The sequence below is a fragment of the Oncorhynchus gorbuscha genome, linkage group LG01 (genome assembly GCF_021184085.1).
Source record: "Oncorhynchus gorbuscha isolate QuinsamMale2020 ecotype Even-year linkage group LG01, OgorEven_v1.0, whole genome shotgun sequence".
Classification (NCBI taxonomy): Eukaryota; Metazoa; Chordata; class Actinopteri; order Salmoniformes; family Salmonidae; genus Oncorhynchus; species Oncorhynchus gorbuscha.
In genome coordinates this window covers 44,299,998-44,327,913 of record NC_060173.1, presented here as the reverse complement: position 1 = coordinate 44,327,913, position 27,916 = coordinate 44,299,998, and the positions used below count along the sequence as shown (strand labels likewise).

Sequence of the window (27,916 nt, the reverse complement as noted above, 5' to 3'; positions counted from 1 at the left end):
CAATTAGAAGGAAAGAAATTCCACAAACAAGGCACACCTGTTAATTGAAATGCATTCCAGGTGACTACCTCGCGAAGCTGGTTGAGAGAATGCCAAGAGTGTGCAAAGCTGTCATCAAGGCAAAGGATGGCTACTTTGAAGAATCTCAAAAATAAAATATATTTTGATTCGTTTAACACTTTTTTTGGTTACTACATGACTCCATACGTGTTATTTCATAGCTTTTATGCCTTCACTATTATTCTAAAAATGTAGAAATTAGTACAAATGAAGAAAAACCCTGGAATGAGTATGTGTGTCCAAATTTGTCTGGTACTGAACATATCCCTGGCCAAACTTAATCCATCCAGATACGTTGTTGATCTTGGACCAAAACATTGCAGCCATGTCATGCATGCTCTCTTTACTCTCTCTGCAAAAATGCTTTTTGTTAATGTGATACCAATATTCCCTTCCGTAGTAACACGTTGTCTTTGACTGAGATGGTCCGTTATTTCAGAAGTGGGGAAGGGTTGGGTTGGGTTGGGGGTGTGTACGACCCTCTGCAGCTGTACTCTACTGCTGCACTCTATCTCCCAAACAATGTAGCCTCTTGTGGGCAGCCGGGAGCTTGCCTGAGCGGAAAGTGAAGCCCCCCACAGTCCCACAACCCTGGCCCTAGCTTCTCTTCCCTGGTGCTGTTATGCCTCAACAGCAAAGTATCCCAGGACACTGCCCTGTTCTCAGACAAAATAGATATGCATAATTAAGCTCTCTCCCTTCCTTTACCTCCACAGATTGGCCTCAGGGTGCTTTCCTATATCCTTCTTATCCTTTCTCTCTCTTACTCTCTCCTCCTCCCTTTCTCTCTCTTTCTCTCTCTCTCTCTCTCTCTCTCTCTCTCTCTCTCTCTCTCTCTCTCTCTCTCTCTCTCTCTCTCTCTCTCTCTCTCTCTCTCTCTCTCTCTCTCTCTCTCTCTCTCTCTCTCTCTTTCTCTTTGTGTCTCTCTCTCTCGTTGTGTCTCTCTCTCTCTCTCTCTTTGTCTCGCTCTCTCTCTCTCTCTCGCTCGCTCTCTTTGTCTCTCTCTCTCTCTTTCTCTCTCTCGCTCTCTCTGTCTCTCTCTCTCACTCTCTCTCTCTCTCTCTCTCTTCATGTCTCTCTCTCTTTGTGTGTGTGTCTCTCTCTCTCTCTCTCTCTCTCTTTCTCTTTGTGTGTCTCTCTCTCTTTGTGTGTCTCTCTCTCTCTCTCTTTGTGTGTCTCTCTCTCTCTCTTTGTGTGTCTCTCTCTCTCTCTCTCCCTCTTTGTGTTTCTCTCTCTCTTTGTGTCTCTCACTCTCTCTCTCTTTGTCTCTCTCTCTTTGTCTCTCTCTCTCTCTCTCTCTCTCTCTCTCTCTCTCTCTCTCTCTCTCTCTCTCTCTCTCTCTCTCTCTCTCTCTCTCTCTCTCTCTCTCTCTCTGTCTCTCTCTCACTCTCTTTGTCTCTCTCTCTCTCTCTTTGTGTCTATATCTGTCTCTCTCTCTCTCTCTCTCTTTGTCTCTCTCTCTTTCTCTTTGTGTCTCTCTCTCTCACTCTCTTTGTCTCTTTCTCTCTGTGTCTATATATCTCTCTCGCTCTCTTTGTCTCTCTCTCTCTTTCTCTCTCTCTCTCTCTCTCTCTCTCTCTCTCTCTCTCTCTCTCTCTCTCTCTCTCTCTCTCTCTCTCTCTCTCTCTCTCTTTGTGTCTCTCTCTCTCTTTGTCTCTTTGTCTCTCTCTGTCTCTCTCTCTTTGTCTCTCTGTCTCTCTCTCTTTGTCTCTCTCTCTCTTTGTGTCTCTCTCTCTCTCTCTATTTGTGTCTCTCTCTGACTCTCTCTCTCTCTCTCTCTCTAGGTTGTTCTAAGGGTTATTTTCTATTTTCCTCTTATTCTCTCCCTCTCTTTACCTTCTCTGTCATCATGGTAAAGGAATCTCACACTGACTGAGCTCTGCTGTGCTACACGTGCAGTTCATCTGAGGTCCACCTAACAGAGGAAAGGGTTGGAAGTGATGCCAATGGACTACATTTAGCCAGAGAATATGGCTGCTTTCCAGGTCTATGGCTGCTTTTTTAAGGTCTTTCTCCTTTGGCCTGTATATAACAGTCTCAACGTCTGAATCTAGTATCTGTTGCATTTCAGCTGTACTGTTCTGTTCAACTTATCCTCCCTTAGTGGCCCTTTCATTTGCTGTGATATACGGGCTGTGGTTTAAGTGAAGTGATTTAACTTCATGCTCTCGTGTGGAGGGCCCCTGTTGAATCCAGAGACAGCAGTAGAAATAGTGGGGTTTTCTGTGTTTGTAGAAGTCGAATTTGAAGCTCAGGGGTGCAGCTTCTCTGACCTTCAGCTCTAACCCTCAGACTTCTGTTACTGACCCTATGTCGCTCACTACAACTTCTCTTCAGAACCTTGAACGTTTTTTGGGGTTTCAAGTCCAATATGTGGTGATTACTGTATGTCAGTGGAATGTGGCTAAGCTGAGGCCTTTAGCTTCAGACATGTAATACTGTGGAATGAAAATGCCAGTAGATGTCAAATAAAATATGTATGTCCGGTATTAATTTTGTTTTGTATTCTATAAATAATTTAACGTGTTCCACTATTTACACTCAGGTCCTAGTCTGTTCCTATTATCACAAGACCTTCAACCCGATTATTCTACTCTGTTACTCTGTTCTATTGTCCGACAGGGGAAGGGTCGGAAGGTCCAGTTGTCAATCTTCAGAGCGATAGGAGTATGGGAGAAGAGTTGGATTCCCTGAGAGATAGAATGGACATCCACCACACCGGTTACGAGATAGACCACACGACAGAGCATCACATAGGCAACCACACCACCAACTCCTCAGACCCCCGTCACAGAGCCCCGTCCAGGCAGAAGAGGTTCCTCTCGTACCCCCGCTACGTGGAACTGATGCTGACTGCTGACGTCAAGATGGCGCGCCACCACGGACGCAACCTCGAGCACTACATCCTAACAATCATGTCAGTAGTAAGTAAAATATTGTTTTTTTATTATGAAAAACACATTGTTGAATCTAGATGTGTTCGTTGCTGTAACTTACTCGGGTTTCAGGAAATGTGACTTTTCTGTGGTACAAAGTAATTTACTTATTGGTTAATGATATTGGTGTCTGGTTGGTAGCTTGGTTGACTTTTTACTGTACCCTGTTTTCATTATCTAAGGATAACAGTTTTCACCTGCAATCATTACCACTCTTTGTTAATCAATGTCCAGATCACTGTTGTGTCTCCCAATTTGTTGAGTATATATTATACTACACTGTAATGGTCTGTTTGGGTTTTGCCCATTAGTTTTCAGCCATGTGGATTGAGGTTTAACCCATGAATTATGTTTTACACAAAGGAGATGCATACAGTATTGTTCAGTGTGTGACTCATAAAGTAGAGAGACACAACACTCTGGAAGCCTTGACTTGGAGAATTCTGCCAAATGATACAACTTGGATTTGTGTTTACCTGTATGTAAACAGTATGTTGGATCCCTAAGAATGCAAGACAGAAATGCTGATAGTTTCTCTTCCTAATGTTAACCTGATAGCAAGCTCTCCTGCACAGTCAGAGATGTGGCTCATAAGGGGGATCAATAAGCTGACTCAACTCTTTATGATCTTATTGGCTTTTAGTTTGGTTAACATTACTACATGCTGGGGTTACCTCAGGGTTAACATTACTACATGCTGGGGTTACCTCACGGTTAACATTACTACATGCTGGGGTTACCTCAGGGTTAACATTACTACATGCTGGGGTTACCTCACGGTTAACATTACTACATGCTGGGGTTACCTCAGGGTTAACATTACTACATGCTGGGGTTACCTTAGGGTTAACATTACTACATGCTGGGGTTACCTCAGGGTTAACAACCCAAACACACAAATACAAATATGTATTTGGAAATACATGGGCCTCTGCATTAGCCCTTAAAGACAATATGAATGACCTTATGGCCGTACACACAAACATTTTCACACATACAGATGCCGTATCTTAATTTGATCATCTTGTTGTTGCAGGAATTTTCCTGCATATCAGGTAATGCAAACTTATAGTGTATTCAAGGTTTAAAAAGGCTTCTAAAGTTTGTAATTTCTGCTTGAAAATTGCAGACTTTATTTGCCCCAACAAAATGTCCATGAAATATAATCCACATAATAATGCACATTTCCTGTTGTTGCAGGATAATTTTCCTGCTGTAGCAAACTGGTTCAAATTAAGATCCTACATCTGTACACACACACAAACACACACACACGTACGTGCATACACACACATGCACACAGCTGTCGAAGAAAAACCTGTCAAGGCCACTCAATCAAAAAGACCTGCCACGCTCCGGCCAAACCAACAGAAACCAGACCCAGCATTTTAAACAAGAACAGGGAAATCAACCAAGACTGATCCGTCATCGTCATGGTGACAGCACGTTGTGCCTGTTAGTGGAGAAGGGGGCTAATGGGTGGGCTGCTAGCCCTCTGATATGATGTCATTGTGTTTACACTGACTACAGAGACACATTCCTCCAGTGTATCACAGCCTTGATTGTCTGTCCACTTATGTACCAGTGTGAAGCCGTAGTTTAGGCTACAGCACACAGTCGGGGTCCCCCTGTCTATCCCCCTGTCTATCTTTCTATCAGTCTGTCACCCTGTCTGTCCCCCTGTCTGCCCGCCTGCCTGCCTGTGTAGCCCCCTGTCTATCTTTCTATCAGTCTGTCCCCCTGTCTGTCCCCCTGTCTGCCCGCCTGCCTGCCTGCCTGCCTGCCTGCCTGTCTGTCTGTCTGTCTGTCTGTCTGTCTGTCTGTCTGTCTGTCTGTCTGTCTGTCTGTCTGTCTGTCTGTCTGTCTGTCTGTCTGTCTGTCTGTCTGTCTGTCTGTCTGTCTGTCTGTCTGTCTGTCTGTCTGTCTGTCTGTCTGTCTGTCTGTCTGTCTGTCTGTCTGTCTGTCTCTCTTGCTCTTTCTTTCTGTCTCTGACTCTGACTCTCTCTCTCTCTGTCTCTCTCTCTCTGTCTCTCTTGCTCGTTCTCTCTGTCTCTGACTCTCTCTCTCCTTCTCTCTTGCACCCTTCCTCTCTCTCTCTCATGCGCTCTCTCTCCCCCTACCAGAGGAGGTATCTGCTTCACTCAGCCCCCCAGGCACTGACAAGCTAAATGTTTATAGAGGGCTAATGAGTTCCTGTCAGAGCTCTGTTAGGATAGCCCCAGGAGGATAGTGACCCACACTGACAGGGCTGAACCAAAAGAAAGGCACACAAAAACAGTTTTGTCCAAGGAGCTGTGGGATACACACACGTCAAGCGTTGCTGAAATTTATACATTTAGTTAAAATGTCAACTCCCCCTGAAGGAATAAAAATATTTCCTTTCTTCTACTGTTCCTGTTATTTTGGTCAGGCCTTCGGAACATGGTCTCTAGACCTACTCTCATTCAAATTAATAATCATCTTCACATTAGTCCGTGTTGTCTGCTTTGTACCCTTAGTAGACATTTGCGTTTCTTGCCTTTGTGTTCATCTTGTCACAGGTTGCTGCGGTCTACAGCGACCCAAGTGTAGGAAACCTCATCAACGTCATGATTGTCAAGCTGATCGTCATCCACAATGAACAGGTGAGAACAGGCGCTGAGGGCTGCAGTGAGTGAGTACCCCCTGAGGCAGCTGACGTCAGCCTCTCTCTGTGGCCCTTCAGAAGGACACTGCACTCAGAGGAAAGCCTCAAGAGAAATCTCCTCAGAGAAAAGGATGCCACTATCCTGTGCTACTAACACAGCTGTGATTCAACTAGGACTGACTGAGGGGCATTCAGCACATGGCCTTGTAATGGCAGATAACTAACTCAGATGAAAATACTTGACACTTTCAGATACATGGTTACATTTTGTAGTTTTATTTAATTTTTTTTAGCTAGGAACACCTGTTCAAATCCTCACCACTGTCTCTATGTCATCTCTCACAGGCTGGGCCCTCGATCAATTTCAATGCTGCTACTACCCTCCACAACTTCTGTGTCTGGCAACAGACCCAAAATGTCCAGGACGACAGTCACCCTTCCCACCACGACACTGCACTCCTCATAACAAGGTTCTTAATGCTATTTCACCTTTGAACTGTACTGTCTCACTACCCTAACACACACACAACTGCATGGAGATGATGAATAATGGTGTCCTTTGCTTGTGCTTGTGTCTTCTCACAGGGAAGACATCTGCCGAGCGAAAGACAAGTGTGACACATTGGGTAAACAAACGTCTTCACATTCAGATTCAACTGTGCCCATGTCACCTTCAGTGACTCCGGGTTAACGTTCCACCACTGTTTCAATGTTTCAGCTAATATACAATAATGAGTTTATTTCAGGAGCTCATATAGTGACTGATTGGAACGGTGTAGTGAGAGGGAGGATGGAGGGTAGTACTGGTCTCTCTTATGAAACAGAAGTTTGACGGCTTAATCGCCTGTAGCGGTGGAAGGCTTTTTTTCCCTCCGCCCATTCAAGCCGCTGTGTATTGGTGACCTTCCAGGGCTGGCGGAGCTGGGGACCATGTGTGACCCGTACCGGAGCTGCTCCATCAGCGAAGAGAACGGACTCAGCGCTTCATTCACCATCGCTCACGAGCTGGGCCATGTGTAAGTTAGTGGTGTGCAGTTCGCGAACGATTCCTTCTTTTTGAGCAACTCTTTTTAGCTGACTTCGAGAGTCATGATTCATTTTACCAAATGACTCGTTCATTTTAGTCGTTCGTTTTGACCTGCTGGCTGGCCGAAATGAAACCTTCAGCAGGATTATTACGCACTCCCCCAGCTCAGCGGCTCCAGAGACGTGCTCCGACCACCAACCACCACCATAGATCATGTTGCGGGCAGCATAGAGAAGGCAAAAAGACACGTAGAACTGATAAATGATCTCATGGTGCAAGAATGAATGTAATTCATTGATTGTTGAATGTTATCGATTGACACAGCTTTGTAGAACCAAGACACAGCCTACACAGCCTGCCTCTGCTCAACAAACTCGAGAACTAATCGTTTGGGGGGCTGCTGCAGTTCGCGAACAGTACAGTATGTGCTTATCTCCCTCGCGACAGTCAAGAGTTGTTCACAATCTAGTCCAGTTGCGGCCACAACTAGACCTCGTTTTAAGGTATCAAGAAATAATCTTATTTGTATCCCTAGCCATCACAAATGTACATTGTTTGAAGCACACTTTTGTAAGTCTCAGTCACAAATGACAGCTTCAAAAAGAGCCCCATGATAAATGAGAGGCTTTTAGAATCACAAGTCTTTCAAGTTTTTAGTTCATTGTTTGCTGGTAAGGGGGTCCTGCACACAAAATTATTGAATGATTTTTTATTTTTTTAACTGAAGGAGTTGAAAAGATCTTAATCAGTAAAAAGAGTCAAACTCCCTATCACTAGTGTAAGTACATTCTACCCCCCTCAACCCCCTGGCCCCCTTCTGAGCCTACCTCTTGGGCCCTTGGGGCCTGTCCCCTCCTGGGCATACCTCTCGGGGCCCTTGGGGCCTGCCCCCTCCTGGGCCTACCTCTTGGGGCCCCTGGGGCCTGCCCCCCCTTGGGCCTACCTCTTGGGCTCCCCGCACAACAAAAGCCCTATTATCCTGGGTGTACATGTGCATGCAGGTGCAAAACATAATAAAGGAAAAAAAGAGGTTTAATAACATGCTAGCCTTCATTTCCTAGTGTAGTGCCCTGAGTTAAAGGGATACTTCAGGATTTTGGCAATGATGCCCTTTATCTACTTCCCTAGAGTCAGATTAACTTGTGGATACCATTTGTATATCTCTGTGTCCAGTATGAAGGAAGTTAGAGGTAGTTTTACGAGCCAATGCTAACTAGCATTAGCGCAATGACTGGAAGAAGCAGATACCAGTAATTGCGCTAGCGCTAGTTAGCAACATCCTTCAAACTACAAAATCCAGAAGTATCCCTTTAAACCTGTAGGTGTTCCAGCTTTGTAGAGGCAGCCAGGGGGGTGAGGAGGAGCTGGGGCTGAAAGCCACTGCTGCCTGGGCTTTAGATGTGGTGGACCGGGGGGCAGCCATTGCTTTCAACTAGGCGTCGAGATGGAAGGTGGTCATTGTAGGGACAAGTACATGTACATACATATTAAATCTATTTCATTTAGTGGGGACGGAGCACAATTCATTATCAAAGGCTGTATAATGTTGGTTTTCAGGGACTGACTTGTCCACCAGCCTGTCCTAAACATTACCCCGTAAAGAAAGCTAACACTACCTGAACTGTGTAAAATAGAGCTCATCACAATGTGTTCATACTACACTGCATAATTACTGTGTAATAGCACTGTTATGATAACATTGGTCCCCGCTTAGGCTTGTTTCCACAACACACAGATGTCACCACATGTGTGAATGCAAAGAGAATCCATATGAATAACCGCTTTGTGTCACAACATATGACCCAATCTCTCATAAGACTGCATGCATTCTAAACATTAGGCCCAAATCACCATGACAAACTGGGTATAAGTTATGAGGGATGCAAACTGTCTTTAACTTCAACCCTGCCTCCCTCCCTCCCTCCCTCCCTCCCTCCCTCCCTCCCTCCCTCCCTCCCTCCTATCATAACAGTGCTATTACACAGTAATTATGCAGTGTAGTATGAACACATTGTGATGAGCTCTATTTTACACAGTTCAGGTAGTGTTAGCTTTCTTTTTTCCCTCCCTCCCTCCCTGTCTCCCTCCCTGTCTCCTGCCTTCCCTGATCACTAAAAGTGACAGCTTTCCCTTCCAGCTACTCTGGCCAGTTGTTGCTTGTTACACTCTAAAAAATGCGGGGTTGTTTGGTTGACCCAACCGGTGGGTTGTTTGGTTGACCCAACCAGTGGGTTGTTTGGTTGACCCAACCGCTGGGTTGTTTGGTTGACCCAACTGGTGGGTTGTTTGGTTGACCCAACTGGTGGTTTGTTTGGTTGACCCAACCGGTGGGTTGTTTGGTTGACCCAACTGGTGGGTTGTTTGGTTGACCCAACTGGTGGTTTGTTTGGTTGACCCAACCGGTGGGTTGTTTGGTTGACCCAACTGGTGGTTTGCAGGTTTTGGGTTGTTTTCTTTAAAAACTGCTGGGTTGTTGAGATATGAACCAGCGCATCAGATCAGAAGACTGGTGGCGTAGTTAAGTTGGGGTGTGACTATTAGACAGTCATACACTTCTGCAATTGTCATTGAAGCTACAGAAATGTCAGTGTTTGACCTTAAGTGATAACTATGCAACAGACCAGATGAACAGTAATGGCAATTACTCTCATGGGTGGCTAAAAATTATTTCCCTAAAATCCCATGTAAATTCAATTGTTGGGATACAATAATTATAATAATATGTAATATAGAATCTTAGTAATGTCACAGGTGGCCAATAAGATCTTTCTTAATTAAAGCCACGCCTCCTGAAAATAATCGTTGAAAAGGACCCAGCTGCTAGGTCAACCCACTGAACCCAGCAAGAGAATAAAAATTGTTTTATTTTACCTTTGTTTAACTAGGCAAGTCAGTTAAGAACAAATTCTTATTTACAATGACAGCCTAGGAACAGTGGGTTAAATGCCTTGTTCAGGGGCAGAATGTCAGATTTTCAGCTCGGGGGATTCGATCTAGTAACCTTTACGGTTACTGGCCCAGCGCTCTAACCACAAGGCTACCTGCCGCCCACTTAACTAAGCCACCAAAAATACCCAACTGATGGTTAAATTAACCCATGTTTGGGTATTTCCATCAACCCAACATGTTGGGTTATTCACGCAACCCAATTGGCTGGCTCCAAATAATCCAACATGTGTTCTGTGTCCTATTTAACCAGCGCTGGCTTGCCGTCCGTCTGAGACCCAGTGCTGCTCCTCACACATTCCTCCAGAGACAGGGCTCTTTGGGCCTAGCCAGGGGAAACCAGCCCTCTTGTGTGGATCTGTTTATGCATATATTTATGCTAAAGTTCAAACAGCTGGACAGGCAGTTGGCTTCGCCTCTTGGTTCATTTAATCGCTGGGCTATATTCACAAGACCCTCTGCTGGGTGTGTGACCATCTGAGAAACAGAGTGTCAGCCAGGTAGTGGAACAAACCAACGCTCTCACAATGTTGCAGATAACGAAACGGAACCCTTAGCGCAGACTAATGGATAGGAGGCCTTTTTCATATACAGTAACTGTATAAATGTGTTGGTACAAATAGCCACTTTGGGCTCTGCTAGTGTGTTGGAGTCACTCGATATTCATACAAAAGTAATACTTACATGGCTAAATAATGTTGAAAGGGCTTAATCGTCAAACGTTACCAAGTCCTTGCCGTCTTAGACTCAGATAACAGCTGATCCTTCCGGACGTTTTGATGAGTCATTGGAGCTACAGGCTATATTTTTTAACGTCCTAGAAATATATGCAAATGTCTGAGACATGGAAGGAAACTGGCAGCTCAGTTTCTTTGCCCCGGTGGACACGCAGAGTGGCTGATTGGATGAGGTCTGGATTTTTGCAGGCCATAAATCTAGAGGGAAGAGATTGTCATGTACGTGTGTGTGTGTGCGTGTGTGTGTGTGTGTAGTGGCTCCCAAAGCTCCGTCTCTGTAGTGACAAGGCTGTGATTTTGCAGCGATGTTGTGATGACGTTGCGGATCTCTCGCTCTGTCAGAGTGCTGACAAAGCCTGTTGCTGCTGTCCCCACGGACGTATTAAGTCTTGTTTTTGTTCTCCCCCATATGGAGAGAAAGTCATCAGGTCTTCTTCACCGGGGAAGTTACTCCCTTACTCTCACTGTTATTTATCAGGTTTATCAAGTCTAGAAACAAGTTGATTTGTCTTCCAGAGTCGTTCTATAGATGTTTTGTTTTGTAGAAGTTGGAGGGATGGGTATGATGATGTCATCTGTTTGGGATGAAGCTTGTTTTATTGCAGCTAAATAATAGGAGCCTGACTGTTTGAGTAGAGTATTGCAGTACGCTATTATAGCTGGAGAAGATTATGATCTAAGTGCACATTACTTCAGCAAATCTCCCTCCAGAGATGCCATTTTCCTGACTGAACTCAGACCGCATATGTCTCTCTCAGACATACAGAGAGTTACAATAGCTCCCACTCTGCCGTAATTTACAACTTCATCAACGTAATAGAGGAAGTCCGTTCTGACTATTCCAGCCAATGCCCTCATACATGCGCTTCCCAGTAACAGCCAGTGGCTCTCCCGGTGTGTGAGGACCTCATTACAGGCCAGGGGCAGGCTGTGGCTCAGAGCACTCAATTAGGCCCTGAGCGGCCTGCCCCCACAACCCCCTTCCACCCCCGCCGGCCCCTGTAGGGTGGGCCCCATGCCAGGGTCAGAACCTGGGCCAGGCCTGCCTTCTTTGTGTGGCAGTCAGACCAAAGTCCCAGCCGAGAGCCCAGCCATACAGTAGGCTCACATCCTGCAGTAAACACCATGCAGCTGTGTGTGTGTGTGTGTGTGTGTGTGTGTGTGTGTGTGTGTGTGTGTGTGTGTGTGTGTGTGTGTGTGTGTGTGTGTGTGTGTGTGTGTGTGTGTGTGTGTGTGTGTGTGTGTGTGTGTGTGTGTGTGTGTGTGTGTGTGTGTGTGTGTGTGTGTGTGTGTGTGTGTGTGTGTGTGGAGATTAAGGCCGACCTCATCCTTCCACTAACACAGCACACACAGCCAGTTGAGTCGGTCAGGACATCCGCTCGGATCAACACAGCCCGGCAGCACTATTCTGGACATCAAAAAAGATGAGCCACTTTATTAGACTCTTCACTATTCAGCTGGCTAGAATTAATTCAATCTGAGATGCAATGCTTCATAGGCCTTCATCTCCATATCTTAGTTCCGGAAGGCCATTGCTTGGTTGGTGGTGAGTGTGTTTCCATGTCAATTCTCTACTTCTATATATCATAGTCAGTGGTCGTGATTGAGGCTGTTATTTGAGTGTTCAGAACCTGAGTTCCAATTGATGTTCTCCCATCTCCCTCAGCCTTAAACCCCTTGAGAAGCTGACCCCTGATCTCGGGGAGATGAGCGGGATATGATGTGGTGTGTTCTGTATGTGGGCAGTGCAGTGAGGGAATTATGCTGGTCAGATATACAGATCAGGAAAGCATTAAAACATGCCCTTGTGGCGGGTGGAGTTTTACTGAGGCATTTGAAAACAGGTGGGAGAACCCATATGATTTGGTCGGGAAGTGTGTGTGTGTGTGTGTGTGTGTGTGTGTGTGTGTGTGTGTGTGTGTGTGTGTGTGTGTGTGTGTGTGTGTGTGTGTGTGTGTGTGTGTGTGTGTGTGTGTGTGTGTGTGTGTGTGTGTGTGTGTGTGTGTGTGTGTGTGTGTGTGCTCTCTCTCTTTGTGGGTGTATGGTGAGTGTGTGTGGTATGGGGCAGGCCTGAAAAAGTTCACAAAAGGTTTGAGGTCATCCGTTTTTAAAAATGGCTGATTATAAACCTTCTGACACTCATCCCCCTGGTTAGGGCTGATCCATTTCGCAGCCATCCCCCCTTTCCCCTAATCTCTCTCTGTCTGCATTCCCCCCTGGGCAGGTTCAACATGCCCCACGATGACAACCCCAAATGCAGGGAGGCAGGCATGAAGCACCAGTATCATGTCATGGCGCCCACCCTCAACTACGACACCAGCCCCTGGTCCTGGTCCAAATGTAGTCGCAAGTACATCACCGAGTTTCTGGAGTAGGTACCTCCCGCTCCATCCCTTTTTCTGCAATTTTGAAACACGATGTTCAGGATGCCATCATTCTCATAATGTACACATTTTCACAGATATACAGATCCTTTTCACAGCTATACTGTTCATTATGGGCCCTATTCAGACTTGAGATAAGTTGACTTAATATAGACAAAAAACGTTGACTTGAGTCCATGTTTTATTTACTTACTTCTGTGTTAAGTCTACTCAAGTCTGAATCGGGCCCTATGACTTTTAGAGATACATGAGCCACTGTAATAAAACTTTCTAATATCTTCCCTTTTCATTGGAAATGCAAGACAAAAGAAATAACACAAACAAAAAGTGTTTGTATTCTTGTGACTTAATCTGGTAAGCAACCTCTGCTACCTTCTCAGAGAGGGAGAATGTAGAGCAGAGTAAACTATGTTATTGCTTGGTGTGAGACCGCATTTCCTGTTTGAAGCTGGAGTCTTCCTGGGGTGACCTGAGCGATTGATCCTCCCCCTGTTCCTCCTCTGTCTCTGCACTCAGGCAGAACCAGCTCTTGAGATGCTGGACAAACAGTCATTTAGTCGCTGGCGTGCTTTCCCCGCGAAAACGGTAACGCGGGGCAACAGCTCATTCAGCGGGCTCCAAAGCCAAGCGGTGGCCACCAACCTCTTCTGAAGGGCTTCCCTTTAAGATGGGAAATGTCAGTTATAATTAGATTTTCCCTGGACGTGACCCTTTGATCTCTCCTCCCGCTTTGTTGATTGTGAGGCTCCACAAAAGGCTGCCTTGTTGACGAGTTGCATCTTGGGAAGCGAGTGGTCGCTCCCATGCGAACGCCTCCTGTCGAGGCTGTAAGGTTACGCTCCCGACGCGCCCGACGCGCCCCGCAACTGTGCGGCATAGTTTCCTACCAGCGGATGAATCCATCCACCCAGCTTTGAGTGTTTGAATTGAACAATTTTAAAAGCAAGAACAAGAAAACTCCTTTTCATTTTTTACTGCAGAATATTTTTGTCTAAATGTCAGCTGTGTTAAGCAGGCTGAGTGTTCAAGCACTCGATGTGTGAGCGAGAGATAAATGTCAATGACTGTGAGCCAAACTTTCCATGCTGCACGAAGAGACAAGCTGATTTGTTTAACAGTGGCCATATTTATAAACAGCTCTTTGTAGCTGTGAAGAGGAGTGTAGGGTTCAGTGTGGAGGAGCCTCGGTGCTGGGAAAGGCCCCTGAGAGCGAGGCCCACTGCTTTTGAAGTCTGCGTGGCTTCAACAATGATCTAAACGGTACCTCCGTTGTCCAATAAGCTGGCCTGGTCAAGTACATCACTGTTTTGACTACTTATTCTTTTCTGAGAGCTCTCTAATGCAAAACACTCTCATGTCAACTTAAAGATGGAGGAACACACTCCCTCTCAATCCCTCTTCAGGAGCCAACCCCCCTCGTTCTTATTTTTTTGCTTGTGTAATAATGTGAACTCCCGTTGTGTGCACACCTGAGAGCTGAGTGGAAAGTGTCTTCAGTGTTCTTGTTGTAGTTATTTTGTGTAGACCGTGATATAAAGACACTATTCATTCCGCTCCTGGCAGCCCGCCAGCTGGTATAAGCCACTAAACTATAAAGATCCAATTCTAATCTCTTGGTGTTGCCACCCACTAATTGATGTGTACACCTGTGCGGAGACCACATAATCATTAATACAGGCCAAGGCTATCATTTTCCATTCCAATGCCAGGCGCACACGTTGGGAATTATCCTAACCACACACAAACATCAGATGTCTCGCTAGTCGCTACCCAAAACAGTTAAAAAGTTTTCTCACGTTTTGGTAAAAAGTGTATACAAAAATCCTCAATTAATTCAAAATGCGTCTTCTGTGAAAATGATATTTTGATGACTCATACTTTTCCAGTTATTTCAGTGTTACAATGGTAATGACTGTTGTACTGTCAGGTCCACAATGATTGGCACCCTTGATAAAGATGAGAAAAAAATACTTTATGAAATAAACAATACAAATACTGAGCAATGTTGTATACCAAAGAAAATATGATTAATAAAATTGAATCTTCAATTCAATCTACAGGTTTTAAATGGGGTTCAAGGCCGGACTCTGAGATGGCCATTGCAAATGGTTGATTTTGTGGTCAATCATCTGTCCATAGCTCTGGTTCCAATCAAAGTGCCAATGCTATGGGGCAAACTCAGGTATTTACATTTGTTGCTCGTGATAATGACTGGAGCAGAAGGAGTAGAATGGTATCAAATACAGGTGTTTGATGCCATTCCATTTGCTCTGTTACAGCCATTATTATGAGCCGTTCTCCCCTCAGCAGCCTCCTGTGGTCTCAATACTGGCTTTTCTCTGTCAACCCTTCCAAAGAGGCTATTGGCTTAGAGGTTTGGAGACTTGGTGACCCGAAGATGCGACAAAGTTCTGTAATACCCCAACTTTGGCCCTTGGTCTTTTCTTTGCCCCCTGATCCACCTTCCTCACTGTGCGTGGGGGCCGAGCTCCTGCCAACCAGGATACCGACACAACACACACACACACACACACACACGCACGCACGCACGCACGCACGCACGCACGCACGCACGCACGCACGCACGCACGCACACACACACACACACACACACACACACACACACACACACACACACACACATTCACACACATACACACAGATACACACACACTTTTACACTCATCATTGGCTGCTGCTACTCTGTTCTTTATTTGACTACTATGATGCCTAGTCACTTTACCCCGCCTTCATGTACATATCTACCTCAAATACCTAGTACGCCTGCACATTGATCTGGTACAGGTACTTCCTGTATATAGCTCCATTCTTGTGTATATTATTCTTTGTGTTACTATTTTTCTCTTTATAATAATAAATGTAAAAAACTCTGCGTCGTTAGGAAGGGACTGTAAGCAGGCATTACACCCGTTGTATTCCGCGTATGTGACATATAAAATTAGATTTTTTACATTTGATTTGACAAGATATACTTGCGTCCAATACCAGGCAAGTTTGCCACTGTTTCGGTGGTTTTGAACTTCTTAATTGTTTCCCTAATAGTGGTAAGTGCTATATTTGTTTTTTAAGGTATTCTTTTGTACCCATTGCCTGATTTATGGAGGTCAACAACCATTTGTCTCTTTTCAGATTGGTCATGTGTTATCACATTTTAATACCCCAGTGAAACAGTAAACCATGGAAGGCCACAATACAGATCCTTAAACTGAGATTAACATTAAAAAAGTTGAATATAAATGCATATTTTATTTAGATAATTTTTATTTTATTTTATTTTATAAGTATCTTCAGGGGTGCCAATCATTTTGACACCTATATTTTTGAAAGAAAAAATATATTAGTTGTTAAAACCAAATCTCTCTCTCTCTCTGAATAATGGTATTCATATAAAATAATATATCTCCCATTTATTTTTAGAATTCAAAATGGCTCAATACTTGTATTATTTATTTTATACAGTCTTTTTTGCTCATCTTTATCAAGGGTGCCATTTTGGCTGGCTTTATATCTCCCTATGAAACGGGGAATCACCCCAGTACTGTTTGCATTGAGTTTAATCCAACTGTGCAACCGGGATGTGCTGTGTCATTCATACAATGCATCAATCATCAATCTGACATATGAGCAGCCTCGTAGCGGCTAACAGCTCACAGGGAACTGTCTGCCTTTATGGAACTCATTAGAGAGCAGCTTATGACAAACTCTGAGAGATACCTATCAGTCATTTTCCAAATAAACTCACTTTTAAAAAGCCTCCCAATGTCTGCCACGTGTAGAACCGCTGTCGTTGCCAGAAGGGAGTCGTATCACCTGTCTTGGGCTCTGCTCAGTCCCCTAAAAAACAGCGTGCCGAATCGAAAAATTGCTTCTTTTTCCCCTCCTATCCGTCCAGTTTTTAATCACAGGCCCATATGGGTTCTGGAGTTCTGATTAGACAATGACAACCTGGTGAAAGAAGCTTGAGTATGGGGCATCAACTCTCCTCATTCTTCTGGACTCAGAAGACAGATAGACAGACCACTGACCTTATAGCTTTAATATGTGGCGTCTCTCTCTCTCTCTGCTTCTCATGGCCCTGACGGACTGTCTGACCCCGTCATAGCTTTCATCGTTTGTCTCTTCCCTTGAGCATTGGTAGGCAAACTCTTTCCACCAAGCACTTGTAGTCTTTTCTGGCTACAAAACCAATGGTTTCTTACAGTGTGTGTGGAAATGAGGGAAAAGCGAAACAGTATCACAAGATAAGCCCAGGTAATTACGGGCCTCCTCATATCAGCTGGTGGTGTACCGTAGTGTACACACACACACACACTGTAATCTGTATGTAACAGGTGCCTGAGCTCAACACAGAGTACAAATTGTAAGAGAAGTGTCGACATGTCGTGTAATTACACACATTATAGGCTACTCTGTTTCATCCCCAGTTTCTTTTCTGTTTTGTGTCGCAAAATAAACACAGAGGAAAGATCTTTTGAGGAAGGGTTTACATTTCGTGAATGGCTGTTTGACTAGGTTTTGTGACCATGCTTTTAACATTGTCTAACGCTTAGTGCTTCATTCAGTGTTTTGGGTAAATAGCCCTGCATGCAGTACATTTTATCCAGCTGTGCTCTGTTGTCTTTTTGTGTTGCTGTAGGGATAGGGTGTGGCTGACACACAATCTATCATTATAATAGTTCTGGTGAACTAGCCTGATTTATGCTAACTCAATGAAGGTACTTCAAATCCTCTGGGTTTTTCTTTTTGTGCACAGAGAAACGTCTGTTAAATAAACATGTGGTTGGGACTTTGCGTCTGTATGGAAATGCAGCTTTATTCCCTCTGTGTGATGGGGCCTGCCTCCGGTTTGATGGTGACGGAGCTAATGTATCAGGTCACTGAGGGGAAGTGGTGTCAGTTTCACTGTTAGGTAACACCACACACCAGAGCAGACCACCCACATGGGACAAAGTGCTGTGTGCATCTGAATATCATCACTCCTTGAGATGTTTGACTTCCAATTCTAAATGTCAAAGAAATGACACAGCGCCTACTTTCTCTCATACGACTATCGTATGCATCTTGACAGGAAGCTCTTGGTGTGAGGATGCAGGAAGCAGAGCAGGAACACCTGGATCACCTTAATACACCTTTTACACATGTTTATTTCCTGTTTGTGAATGTGTGTGTGTGTGTGTGTGTGTGTGTGTGTGTGTGTGTGTGTGTGTGTGTGTGTGTGTGTGTGTGTGTGTGTGTGTGTGTGTGTGTGTGTGTGTGTGTGTGTGTGTGTGTGTGTGTGTGTGTGTGTGTGTGTGTGTGTGTGTGTGTGTGTGTGTGTGTTGCCTTCCACTTTCAGCACAGGGTATGGAGAGTGCCTATTGGACGAGCCAGTGAGCAGAACGTACGAGCTGCCCAACCACCTCCCTGGACAGGTTTACAACGCCAACCGGCAGTGTGAGCTCATGTTTGGCCCCGGCTCCATGGTCTGCCCTTATATGGTGAGCCAGGTTGCATTCCGTTCCTCTCAACCAAGTGTCTCTCAGGGTGGCACCCAATTCCCTATGGGTGTAGGCAATTCCATAGGGCTTTGGTCAAAAGTAGTGCATTATATAGGGAATAGGGTGCCATTTGGGATGTGCCCTTAATCCCTCTATTATCTACAGAAAAAGTGTGCCCTCAAACAAACGCCCTTGGAGAAGGATGTTATATGCTTCTAAGGTTCTAATGTGTCTTGTCTGTGATAAGGTGCTGAGATGATGAAGTCATAACGTTACATAGACAACACTGTAGGGCCCAGTCAGTGTTTGTCATGAGCTGTCTGTATGACGGACAGCTTTGGGGGTTTCATGAGACAATTGGCTTTGTTCAGGTTTAACAGACTGCTGGGAGGCAGGTTGGTTTCCTTCAGAGCAGCACACGTTCTCATGTTGAACATCCGGCGGTGAATGAAGAAATGCTTCTCTTGCCAGTCACTTACCCTGTAGGCTCGGCCCGCTCTCGTCTGGTTGGAGACTTCTGGAGTCATGGGTAGCTAATCTATAGTCACAGTAACAGCTGCCCTGGTGGCAAGTCTGTTACACATTTCACTGGTACAGTAGAGGTCTCCTGTCTCCTGTCTGACTGTCAATATTAGGGATTTATAGTTTAGTGTTAAACAGTTGAATGATTCTCATGCAGTGGGCAGTGGGATTTTGCAACAGTGTTTAATTCTTCCTTCCTCACTGTCTCTCCCATTATCTCTCCAACGTGTCTCTCTCTTCACCCTTTCCCCCACATGTCTCTCTCTCTCCCCCATGTATTTCTGCCCCCCCCCACCCACCCCCCTATCTCTCTCTCCACACAGAAACAATGCAAGAGGCTTTGGTGTACGAGTGCTGAGGGGGACCATAAAGGGTGTCGGACACAGCACATGCCCTTGGCTGATGGGACAGACTGTGGACATGGAATGGTAGGACAGAATGTTGTATTTCTTGCGTTGGATCGAGTAATGAAGTTTAAATGGAGGGTAGGATGACAAACAAGGTGTATTATCTACTGCAGTATTACTGTCATACCACTGTTCATGTTTTGCATTTCTGTTATCAAGGAGCATATTTCAAACGAAACATTCAGCGAGTAACCTGAAGCTTGAACATTAGCCTTAACCGTACTCTGAGGCCCCTACATTCATTAAACCTCATGTTCTCACTGCCCTGGGAGACTATGCTAATTAGCACTGTGGCAGGGGTGGTGGTGGGTACATAGTGAAAGGTACTGAGGAAGGTGCTCAGGGAAAGAAGAGTAAAACAGGGCTGGAGGAGAAGGAGAGGTGAAATCATTGGGGAGAGGGGGGGTAGAGAGGGGTTAGATGGGCTGGAGGAATCAGGTTGGCGTTTCTCATCAGTCATGGAGACTGCTCTGTAAAGTGTTCCCGAGCTAGCACAGCCATAAAATCATAAAATCAAATTTTAAACATAACCTTAACCACACTGCTAACCCTAATCCTAACCTTAAATTAAGATGATATGGGGCTGGGGAAATGGGGGGATGATATGGGGCTGGGGGAATGGGGGGATGATATTGAGCTGGAGGAATGTGGGGATGATATGGAGCTGGAGGAATGGAGGGATGATATGAAGCTGGAGGAATGGAGGGATGATATGGGGCTGGAGGAATGGGGGGATGATATGAAGCTGGAGGAATGGAGGGATGATATGGGGCTGGAGGAATGGGGGGATGATATGGAGCTGGAGGAATGTGGGGATGATATGGAGCTGGAGGAATGGAGGGATGATATGGGGCTGGAGGAATGGGGGGATGATATGGAACTGGAGGAATGGAGGGATGATATGGAGCTGGAGGAATGGGGGATGATATGGAGCTGGAGGAATGGGGGGATGATATGGAGCTGGAGGAATGGAGGGATGATATGGAGCTGGAGGAATGGGGAGATGATATGGAGCTGGAGGAATGGGGAAGATGATATGGAGCTGGAGGAATGCTGGGGATGATATGGGGCTGGAGGAATGGAGCTGGGGATGAGGGATGGGGCTGGAGGAATGGGGGGATGATATGGGGCTGGAGGGGGAATGGGGGATGATATGGGGCTGGGGAAATGGGGGGATGATATGGGCTGGGGGGAATGGGGGGATGATGGGGCTGGGGAGCTGGAGGAATGTGGGGATGGGAGCTGGAGGAATGGAATGGGGGGGATGATATGGGGCTGGAGGAAATGGGGGATGATATGGGGCTGGAGGAATGGGGGGATGATGTGGGGCTGCGGAGAAGAGAGGAGGGTGAGATGGTGTTTGGTCAAAGAGTGAAAAGAGGGGACATGGGGAGAGAGGGAGATAGAGGAAGAGAAAGGGAGGGGAGCAGTAGAGGTGAAGACTCGGGCACTTTGAAAGGAGATGCCGCCCGCCGTTCACAGTTGAGTCACCAAGTTGTGAACCCGTGACCCTAAAACCTCTTTAAAAGGCAGGTAAGTGGGTCAGTGGACAGGCCATAACAGAGCCCAAGGCTGAGGCCATGCAGCTCTACACTCCCTCCACTCTGCTCAGCTCTGTTCTGCTCAGCTCAGCTCAGCTCACACAATAGACCTCACATCAATGATTCCAAAAAGGAGGAGAGGAAAGAGGAGGAGGGAAAGGAGGGAGAGGTGGGCTAGGGGTGGTGTTGGTGGTGGTGGGGTGAGAAGGAGAGGACCTTATCTTCTAGTTAACTCCCCCCACTGTAAAAAGTGAAATTTAAGCAAGCGTAAATATCTTACATTAATTTACTTAAAGGGATACTTTGGGATTTTAGCAATGAGGCCCTTTATCTACTTTACCTACTGTATTTTAACCTAAAAACGGCTAAATACAAGCCATTTATTTAATTTCAAGATATTTTATCTTTTTCAATATCTTGAAAAATATATTGGTTAAAAATAAGGTAAATTAAGGTAAATATAGAAAAATATCTACAAAAATATATTGGTAAAAAATAAGGTCATTTAAGGTACAAAAATCTTGAGAAATTTCTTGAAATAAGATAAATTACTTGTATTACATCTTTTTGGGGTTAAAATAAGCTAAATTAATCAATCAAGTCATTTATCTTATTTCAAGAAATGTCTCAAGATTTTTTACCGTAAGTTAAATTATCTTGAAAAATACCTTGAATTAAGATAAATCACTTGTAATTACTTGTATTGAGACATTCTTTGTTAAAATAAGCAAAATGATTCGCCAGTGACGTAATATACTTTACATTGGTAAGAAAAAACAAGAGGGTTAGCACTCTATATAAAATATATTGAGTGTGTTCCCATGTAAGCAATATGTTCCACAATCTCTGTATTTCCCCCCCTGTACCATCCTGTTAAGGCTTGGATTACTACACTTAAATGAAGATAAATCACCTTGGGATGGCTAACATCTTAATCCAACCAAAACAGCTGCAGTATAATGTAACTGTCGTGGGATATCAACTCTAAACACCTATGTGTGTCATTAACTGTGTTGGATTGTGGGAAACTGTCGAGAGAAGATTTAATCACACCTGATTGATTGCCATGACGACCTGTATGTGTATATATATATATATATATATCCTTTATCTTCTGTTTTATAACCTTAATAATTATGTGTTTAGAACATAACATACTATGGAACATGACTTATCCCAGGAGTCAATTGCCATCAATCCTGTTTAATCTATCTAATATAAATTGAAGAACGATCTCGCCTTAATGGCCATGTACTCTTATAATCACAGCCAGAAAAGGACTGGCCACTCTTCAGAGCCTGGTTCCTCTCTAGGTTTCTTCCTAGGTTCTTGCCTTTTCTGCAACTGCAGTGCTTCCTCTTGGTGGATTTTGACTGGGTATCTGTATAGCACTTTGTGAGAACTCCTGATGTAAAATGGCATTTATAAAATCTGATTGATTGAGAAATTCTGGCTTGTTCCCAGACTATCCACAATAGTATCCTACAGCACAACAGGTCTGTCTTTGGGACACACTCAAGTACAGTATTTTCGCTTCATGCACTTTAAATGCTTAAAAAAAGAACACAAAGGGGTTTTTCAGCCATTTTTCATCTCTTTGGTGCCACCACCTTTTGTATGATGCTAAGGGCTTGGTGTCATCTCCAGATGGGGGTGCTTTGAAGTGGGGGAAGTTGAAAGAGAGGGGGCATCCCATTCCAGCACTCACCTGCTTCAACTGGAGCCTTTTATGTGGAGAGTGTCACTCTGCATTGTTCTGTGTGCATTTGTATGTGCATGTGTGCGGTGTGTATGTTTCTGTATCATATCCGCTCTCTCTCTCTCTCTCTCTCTCTCTCTCTCTCTCTCTCTCTCTCTCTCTCTCTCTCTCTCTCTCTCTCTCTCTCTCTCTCTCTCTCTCTCTCTCTCTCTCTCTCTCTCTCTCTCTCTCTCTCTCTCTATCTATCTCTTTCTCTCTGTCTATCTCTTTCTCTCTGTCTATCTCTTTCTCTCTGTCTCTCTCTCTCTCTCTCTCTCTCTCTCTCTCTCTCTCTCTCTCTCTCTCTCTCTCTCTCTCTCTCTGTCATCTCTCTCTCTGTCTCTGTCTCTTTCTCTGTCTATCTCTCTCTCTCTCTGTCTATCTCTTCTCTCTCTCTCTCTGTCTCTGTCTCTTTCTCTCTCTCTGTCCTCTCTCTTCTGTCTCTCTCTCTCTCTCTCTCTCTCTCTCTCTCTGTCTCTCTCTCTCTCTGTCTCTCTCTCTCTCTTTGTCTCTCTCTCTCCCTTTTTGTCTCTGTCTCTCTCTTTATCTCTCTCTCTCTCTCTCACTCCCTCTATCAATTAAATTCATTTCAATTCAAGGGCTTTATTGGCATGAGAAAGATATGTTAACATTGCCAACGCAAATTAAGTAGATGATATACAAAAGTGAAATAAACAATAAAAATGAACAGTAAACATTACACTCACAGAATTCCAAAATAATAAAGACATTACAAATGTCATATTATGTACAGTTGAAGTCGGAAGTTTACATACAATTTAGCCAAATATATTTAAACTCAGTTTTTCACAATTCCTGACATTTAATCTTAGTAAAACTTCCCTGTCTTAGGTCAGTTAGGATCACCACTTTATTTTAAGAATGTGAAATGTTAGAATGATAGTAGAGAGAATGATTTATTTCAGCTTTTATTTATTTTATTACATTCCCATTGGGTCAGAAGTTTACATACACTCAATTAGTATTTGGTAGCATTGCTTTCAAATTGTTTATCTTGGGTCAAACGCTTCAGGTAGCCTTTCCACAAGCTTCCCATTTTGGAATTTTGGAACCATTCCTCCTGACAGAGCTGGTGTAAATGAGTCAGGTTTGTAGGCCTCCTTGCTCACGCAAGCTTTTTCAGTTCTTCCCACACATTTCCTATAGGATTGAGGTCAGGGCTTTGTGATGGCCACTCCAATACCTTGACTTGATTGTCCTTAATCCATGTTGTCACAACTTTGGAAGTATGCTTGGGGTCATTGTCCATTTGGAAGACGCATTTGCGACCTGACTGATGACTTGAGATGTTGCTTCAATATATCCACATAATTTTCCTACCTCATGATGCCATCTATTTTGTGAAGTGCACCAGTCCCTCCTGCAGCAAAGCACCCCCACAACATGATGCTGCCACCCCCGTGCTTCACGGTTGGGATGGTGTTCTTCGGCTTGCAATTATGGCCAAACAGTTCTATTTTTGTGTCATCAGATCAGAGGACATTTCTCCAAAAAGTACAATCTTTGTCCCCATGTGCAGTTGCAAACCGTAGTCTGGCTTTTTTGGGGGGCGCTTTTGGAGCAGTGGCTTCTTCCTTGCTGGGCGGCCTTTCAGATTATGTCGATATAGGACTTGCTTTACTGTGGATATAGATACTTTTGTACCTGTTTCCTCCAGCATCTTCACAAGGTCCTTTGCTGTTGTTCCGGGATTGATTTGCACTTTTCGCACCAAAGTACATTCATCTCTAGGAGACAGAACGTGTCTAATTCCTGAATTCCTGAAATTGCTCCCAAGGATGAACCAGACTTGTGGAGGTATATGATTGTTTTTCTGAGTTCTTGGCTGATTTCTTTAGATTTCCCCATGATGTCAAGCAAAGAGGCACTGAGTTTGAAGGTAGGCCTTGAAATGCATCCATAGGTACACCTCCAATTGACTCAAATGATGTCAATTAGCCTATCAGAAGCTTCTAAAGCCATGACATAATTTTCTGGAATTTTTCAAGCTGTTTAAAGGTACAGTCAATTTAGTGTATGTAAACTTCTGACCCACTGGAATTGTGATACAGTGAATTACAAGTGAAATAATCTGTCTAAACAATTGTTGGAAAAATGACTTGTGTCATGCACAAAGTAGATGTCCTAACTGACTTGCCAAAACTATAGTTTGTTAACATTCCATTGCTGGAGTGGTTGAAAAACAAGTTTTAATGACTCCAACCTAAGTGTATGTAAACTTCAGACTTCAACTGTATATATACAGTGTTGTAACGATGTGCATAAAGGAAAGTAAATGATGATAAATATGGGTCTCTCTCTGTCTCATTTAGACTCATCCTACTCACCTTTACCATCTCCTGGTCTTTCATTCCATAGAGACCCTCTCTATGACCTCTCTGTGTCTCCCTCTCTATGACCTCCCTGTCTCTCCCTCTCTGTCTCTCCCTCTCTGTCTCTCCCTCTCTGACCTCTCTGTCTCTTCCTCTCTGTCTCTCTATGACCTCTCTGTCTCTCCCTCTTTATGACCTCTCTGTCTCTTCCTCTCTGTCTCTCCCTCTCTGACCTCTCTGTCTCTCCCTCTCTGTCTCTCTATGACCTCTCTGTCTCTCCCTCTCTATGACCTCTCTGTCTCTCCCTCTCTAACCTCTCTGTCTCTCTATGACCTCTCTGTCTCTCCCTCTCTGACCTCTCTGTCTCTCTATGACCTCTCTGTCTCTCCCTCTCTGACCTCTCTGTCTCTCCCTCTCTATGACCTCTCTGTCTCTCCCTCTCTTTCTCTCTATGACCTCTCTGTCTCTCCCTCTCTATGACCTTTCTTTCTCTGTCTCTCTATGACCTCTCTGTCTCTGTCTCTCTATGGCCTCTCTGTCTCTCCCTCTCTATGACATCTCTGTCTCTGTCTCTTTATGACCTCTCTGTCTCTGTCTCTCTATGACCTCTCTGTCCCTGTCTCTCTATGACCTCTCTGTCTCTGTCTCTCTATGATCTCTCTGTCTCTCCCTCTCTATGACCTCTCTGTCCCTGTCTCTCTATGACCTCTCTGTCTCTGTCTCTCTATGATCTCTCTGTCTCTGTCTCTCTATGATCTCTCTGTCTCTCCCTCTCTATGACCTCTCTGTCTCTGTCTCTCTATGATCTCTCTGTCTCTGTCTCTCTATGACCTCTCTGTCTCTGTCTCTCTATGACCTCTCTGTCCCTGTCTCTCTATGACCTCTCTGTCTCTGTCTCTCTATGATCTCTCTGTCTCTCCCTCTCTATGACCTCTCTGTCCCTGTCTCTCTATGACCTCTCTGTCTCTGTCTCTCTATGATCTCTCTGTCTCTGTCTCTCTATGATCTCTCTGTCTCTCCCTCTCTATGACCTCTCTGTCTCTGTCTCTCTATGGCCTCTCTGTCTCTCCCTCTCTATGACATCTCTGTCTCTCCCTCTCTATGACCTTTCTGTCTCTGTCTCTTTATGACCTCTCTGTCTCTGTCTCTCTATGACCTCTCTGTCCCTGTCTCTCTATGACCTCTCTGTCTCTGTCTCTCTATGATCTCTCTGTCTCTCCCTCTCTATGATCTCTCTGTCTCTCCCTCTCTATGACCTCTCTGTCTCTTTCTCTCTATGACCTCTCTGTCTCTCCCTCTCTATGACCTCTCTGTCTCTTTCTCTCTATGACCTCTCTGTCTCTCCCTCTCTATGACCTCTCTGTCTCTTTCTCTCTCTGACCTCTCTGTCTCTCCCTCTCTATGACCTCTCTGTCTCTCCCTCTCTATGACCTCTCTGTCTCTTTCTCTCTATGACCTCTCTGTCTCTTTCTCTCTATGACCTCTCTGTCTCTTTCTCTCTATGACCTCTCTGTCTCTCCCTCTCTATGACCTCTCTGTCTCTCTATGACCTCTCTGTCTCTTTCTCTCTATGACCTCTCTGTCTCTCCCTCTCTATGACCTCTCTGTCTCTTTCTCTCTATGACCTCTCTGTCTCTCCCTCTCTATGACCTCTCTGTCTCTTTCTCTCTATGACCTCTCTGTCTCTCCCTCTCTATGACCTCTCTGTCTCTTTCTCTCTATGACCTCTCTGTCTCTGTCTCTCTATGACCTCTCTGTCTCTTTCTCTCTATGACCTCTCTGTCTCTTTCTCTCTATGACCTCTCTGTCTCTCCCTCTCTATGACCTCTCTGTCTCTTTCTCTCTATGACCTCTCTGTCTCTTTCTCTCTATGACCTCTCTGTCTCTCCCTCTCTATGACCTCTCTGTCTCTCCCTCTCTATGACCTCTCTGTCTCTTTCTCTCTATGACCTCTCTGTCTCTTTCTCTCTATGACCTCTCTGTCTCTTTCTCTCTATGACCTCTCTGTCTCTCCCTCTCTATGACCTCTCTGTCTCTTTCTCTCTATGACCTCTCTGTCTCTTTCTCTCTATGACCTCTCTGTCTCTTTCTCTCTATGACCTCTCTGTCTCTCCCTCTCTATGACCTCTCTGTCTCTTTCTCTCTATGACCTCTCTGTCTCTTTCTCTCTATGACCTCTCTGTCTCTCCCTCTCTATGACCTCTCTGTCTCTCCCTCTCTATGACCTCTCTGTCTCTCCCTCTCTATGACCTCCCTGTCTCTCCCTCTCTATGACCTCTCTGTCTCTCCCTCTCTATGACCTCTCTGTCTCTCCCTCTCTATGACCTCTCTGTCTCTCCCTCTCTATGACCTCCCTGTCTCTCCCTCTCTATGACCTCTCTGTCTCCCTCTCTATGACCTCTCTGTCTCTCCCTCTCTATGACCTCTCTGTCTCTCCCTCTCTCTGACCTCTCTGTCTCTCCCTCTCTATGACCTCTCTGTCTCTTTCTCTCTATGACCTCTCTGTCTCTCCCTCTCTCTGACCTCTCTGTCTCTCCCTCTCTATGACCTCCCTGTCTCTCCCTCTCTATGACCTCTCTGTCTCTCCCTCTCTATGACCTCTCTGTCTCTCCCTCTCTCTGACCTCTCTGTCTCTCCCTCACTATGACCTCTCTGTCTCTCCCTCTCTATGACCTCTCTGTCTCTCCCTCTCTATGACCTCTCTGTCTCTCTATGACCTCTCTGTCTCTCCCTCTCTATGACCTCCCTGTCTCTCCCTCTCTATGACCTCTCTGTCTCTCCCTCTCTATGACCTCCCTGTCTCTCCCTCTCTATGACCTCTCTGTCTCTCCCTCTCTATGACCTCTCTGTCTCTCCCTCTCTATGACCTCCCTGTCTCTCCCTCTCTATGACCTCTCTGTCTCTCCCTCTCTATGGCCTCTCTGTCTCTCTATGACCTCTCTGTCTCTCCCTCTCTATGACCTCTCTGTCTCTCTATGACCTCTCTGTCTCTCCCTCTCTATGACCTCTCTGTCTCTCCCTCTCTATGACCTCTCTGTCTCTCTATGACCTCTCTGTCTCTCTATGACCTCTCTGTCTCTCCCTCTCTATGACCTCTCTGTCTCTCCCTCTCTATGACCTCTCTGTCTCTCCCTCTCTATGACCTCTCTGTCTCTCTATGA

General features: G+C 45.0%; 1 protein-coding gene across 2 annotated transcripts in view; it reads left to right on the top strand.

The window, feature by feature from the left end:
- LOC124038296 (A disintegrin and metalloproteinase with thrombospondin motifs 20) overlaps positions 1 to 27,916 on the top strand; it is a 153,705-nt gene that overhangs the window by 38,946 nt on the left and 86,843 nt on the right. Inside the window, exons 4-11 of one of the 2 annotated variants that reach the window (XM_046353999.1) lie at positions 2,683 to 2,984; positions 5,537 to 5,620; positions 5,968 to 6,092; positions 6,208 to 6,248; positions 6,533 to 6,638; positions 12,557 to 12,703; positions 18,073 to 18,214; positions 19,060 to 19,164. In XM_046353999.1, coding sequence (XP_046209955.1) covers positions 2,683 to 2,984; positions 5,537 to 5,620; positions 5,968 to 6,092; positions 6,208 to 6,248; positions 6,533 to 6,638; positions 12,557 to 12,703; positions 18,073 to 18,214; positions 19,060 to 19,164 — 1,052 coding nt within the window. Of the gene's footprint in view, positions 1 to 2,682; positions 2,985 to 5,536; positions 5,621 to 5,967; positions 6,093 to 6,207; positions 6,249 to 6,532; positions 6,639 to 12,556; positions 12,704 to 18,072; positions 18,215 to 19,059; positions 19,165 to 27,916 lie in introns of those variants that run through there. The other variant, XM_046354009.1, reaches the window with a different exon arrangement.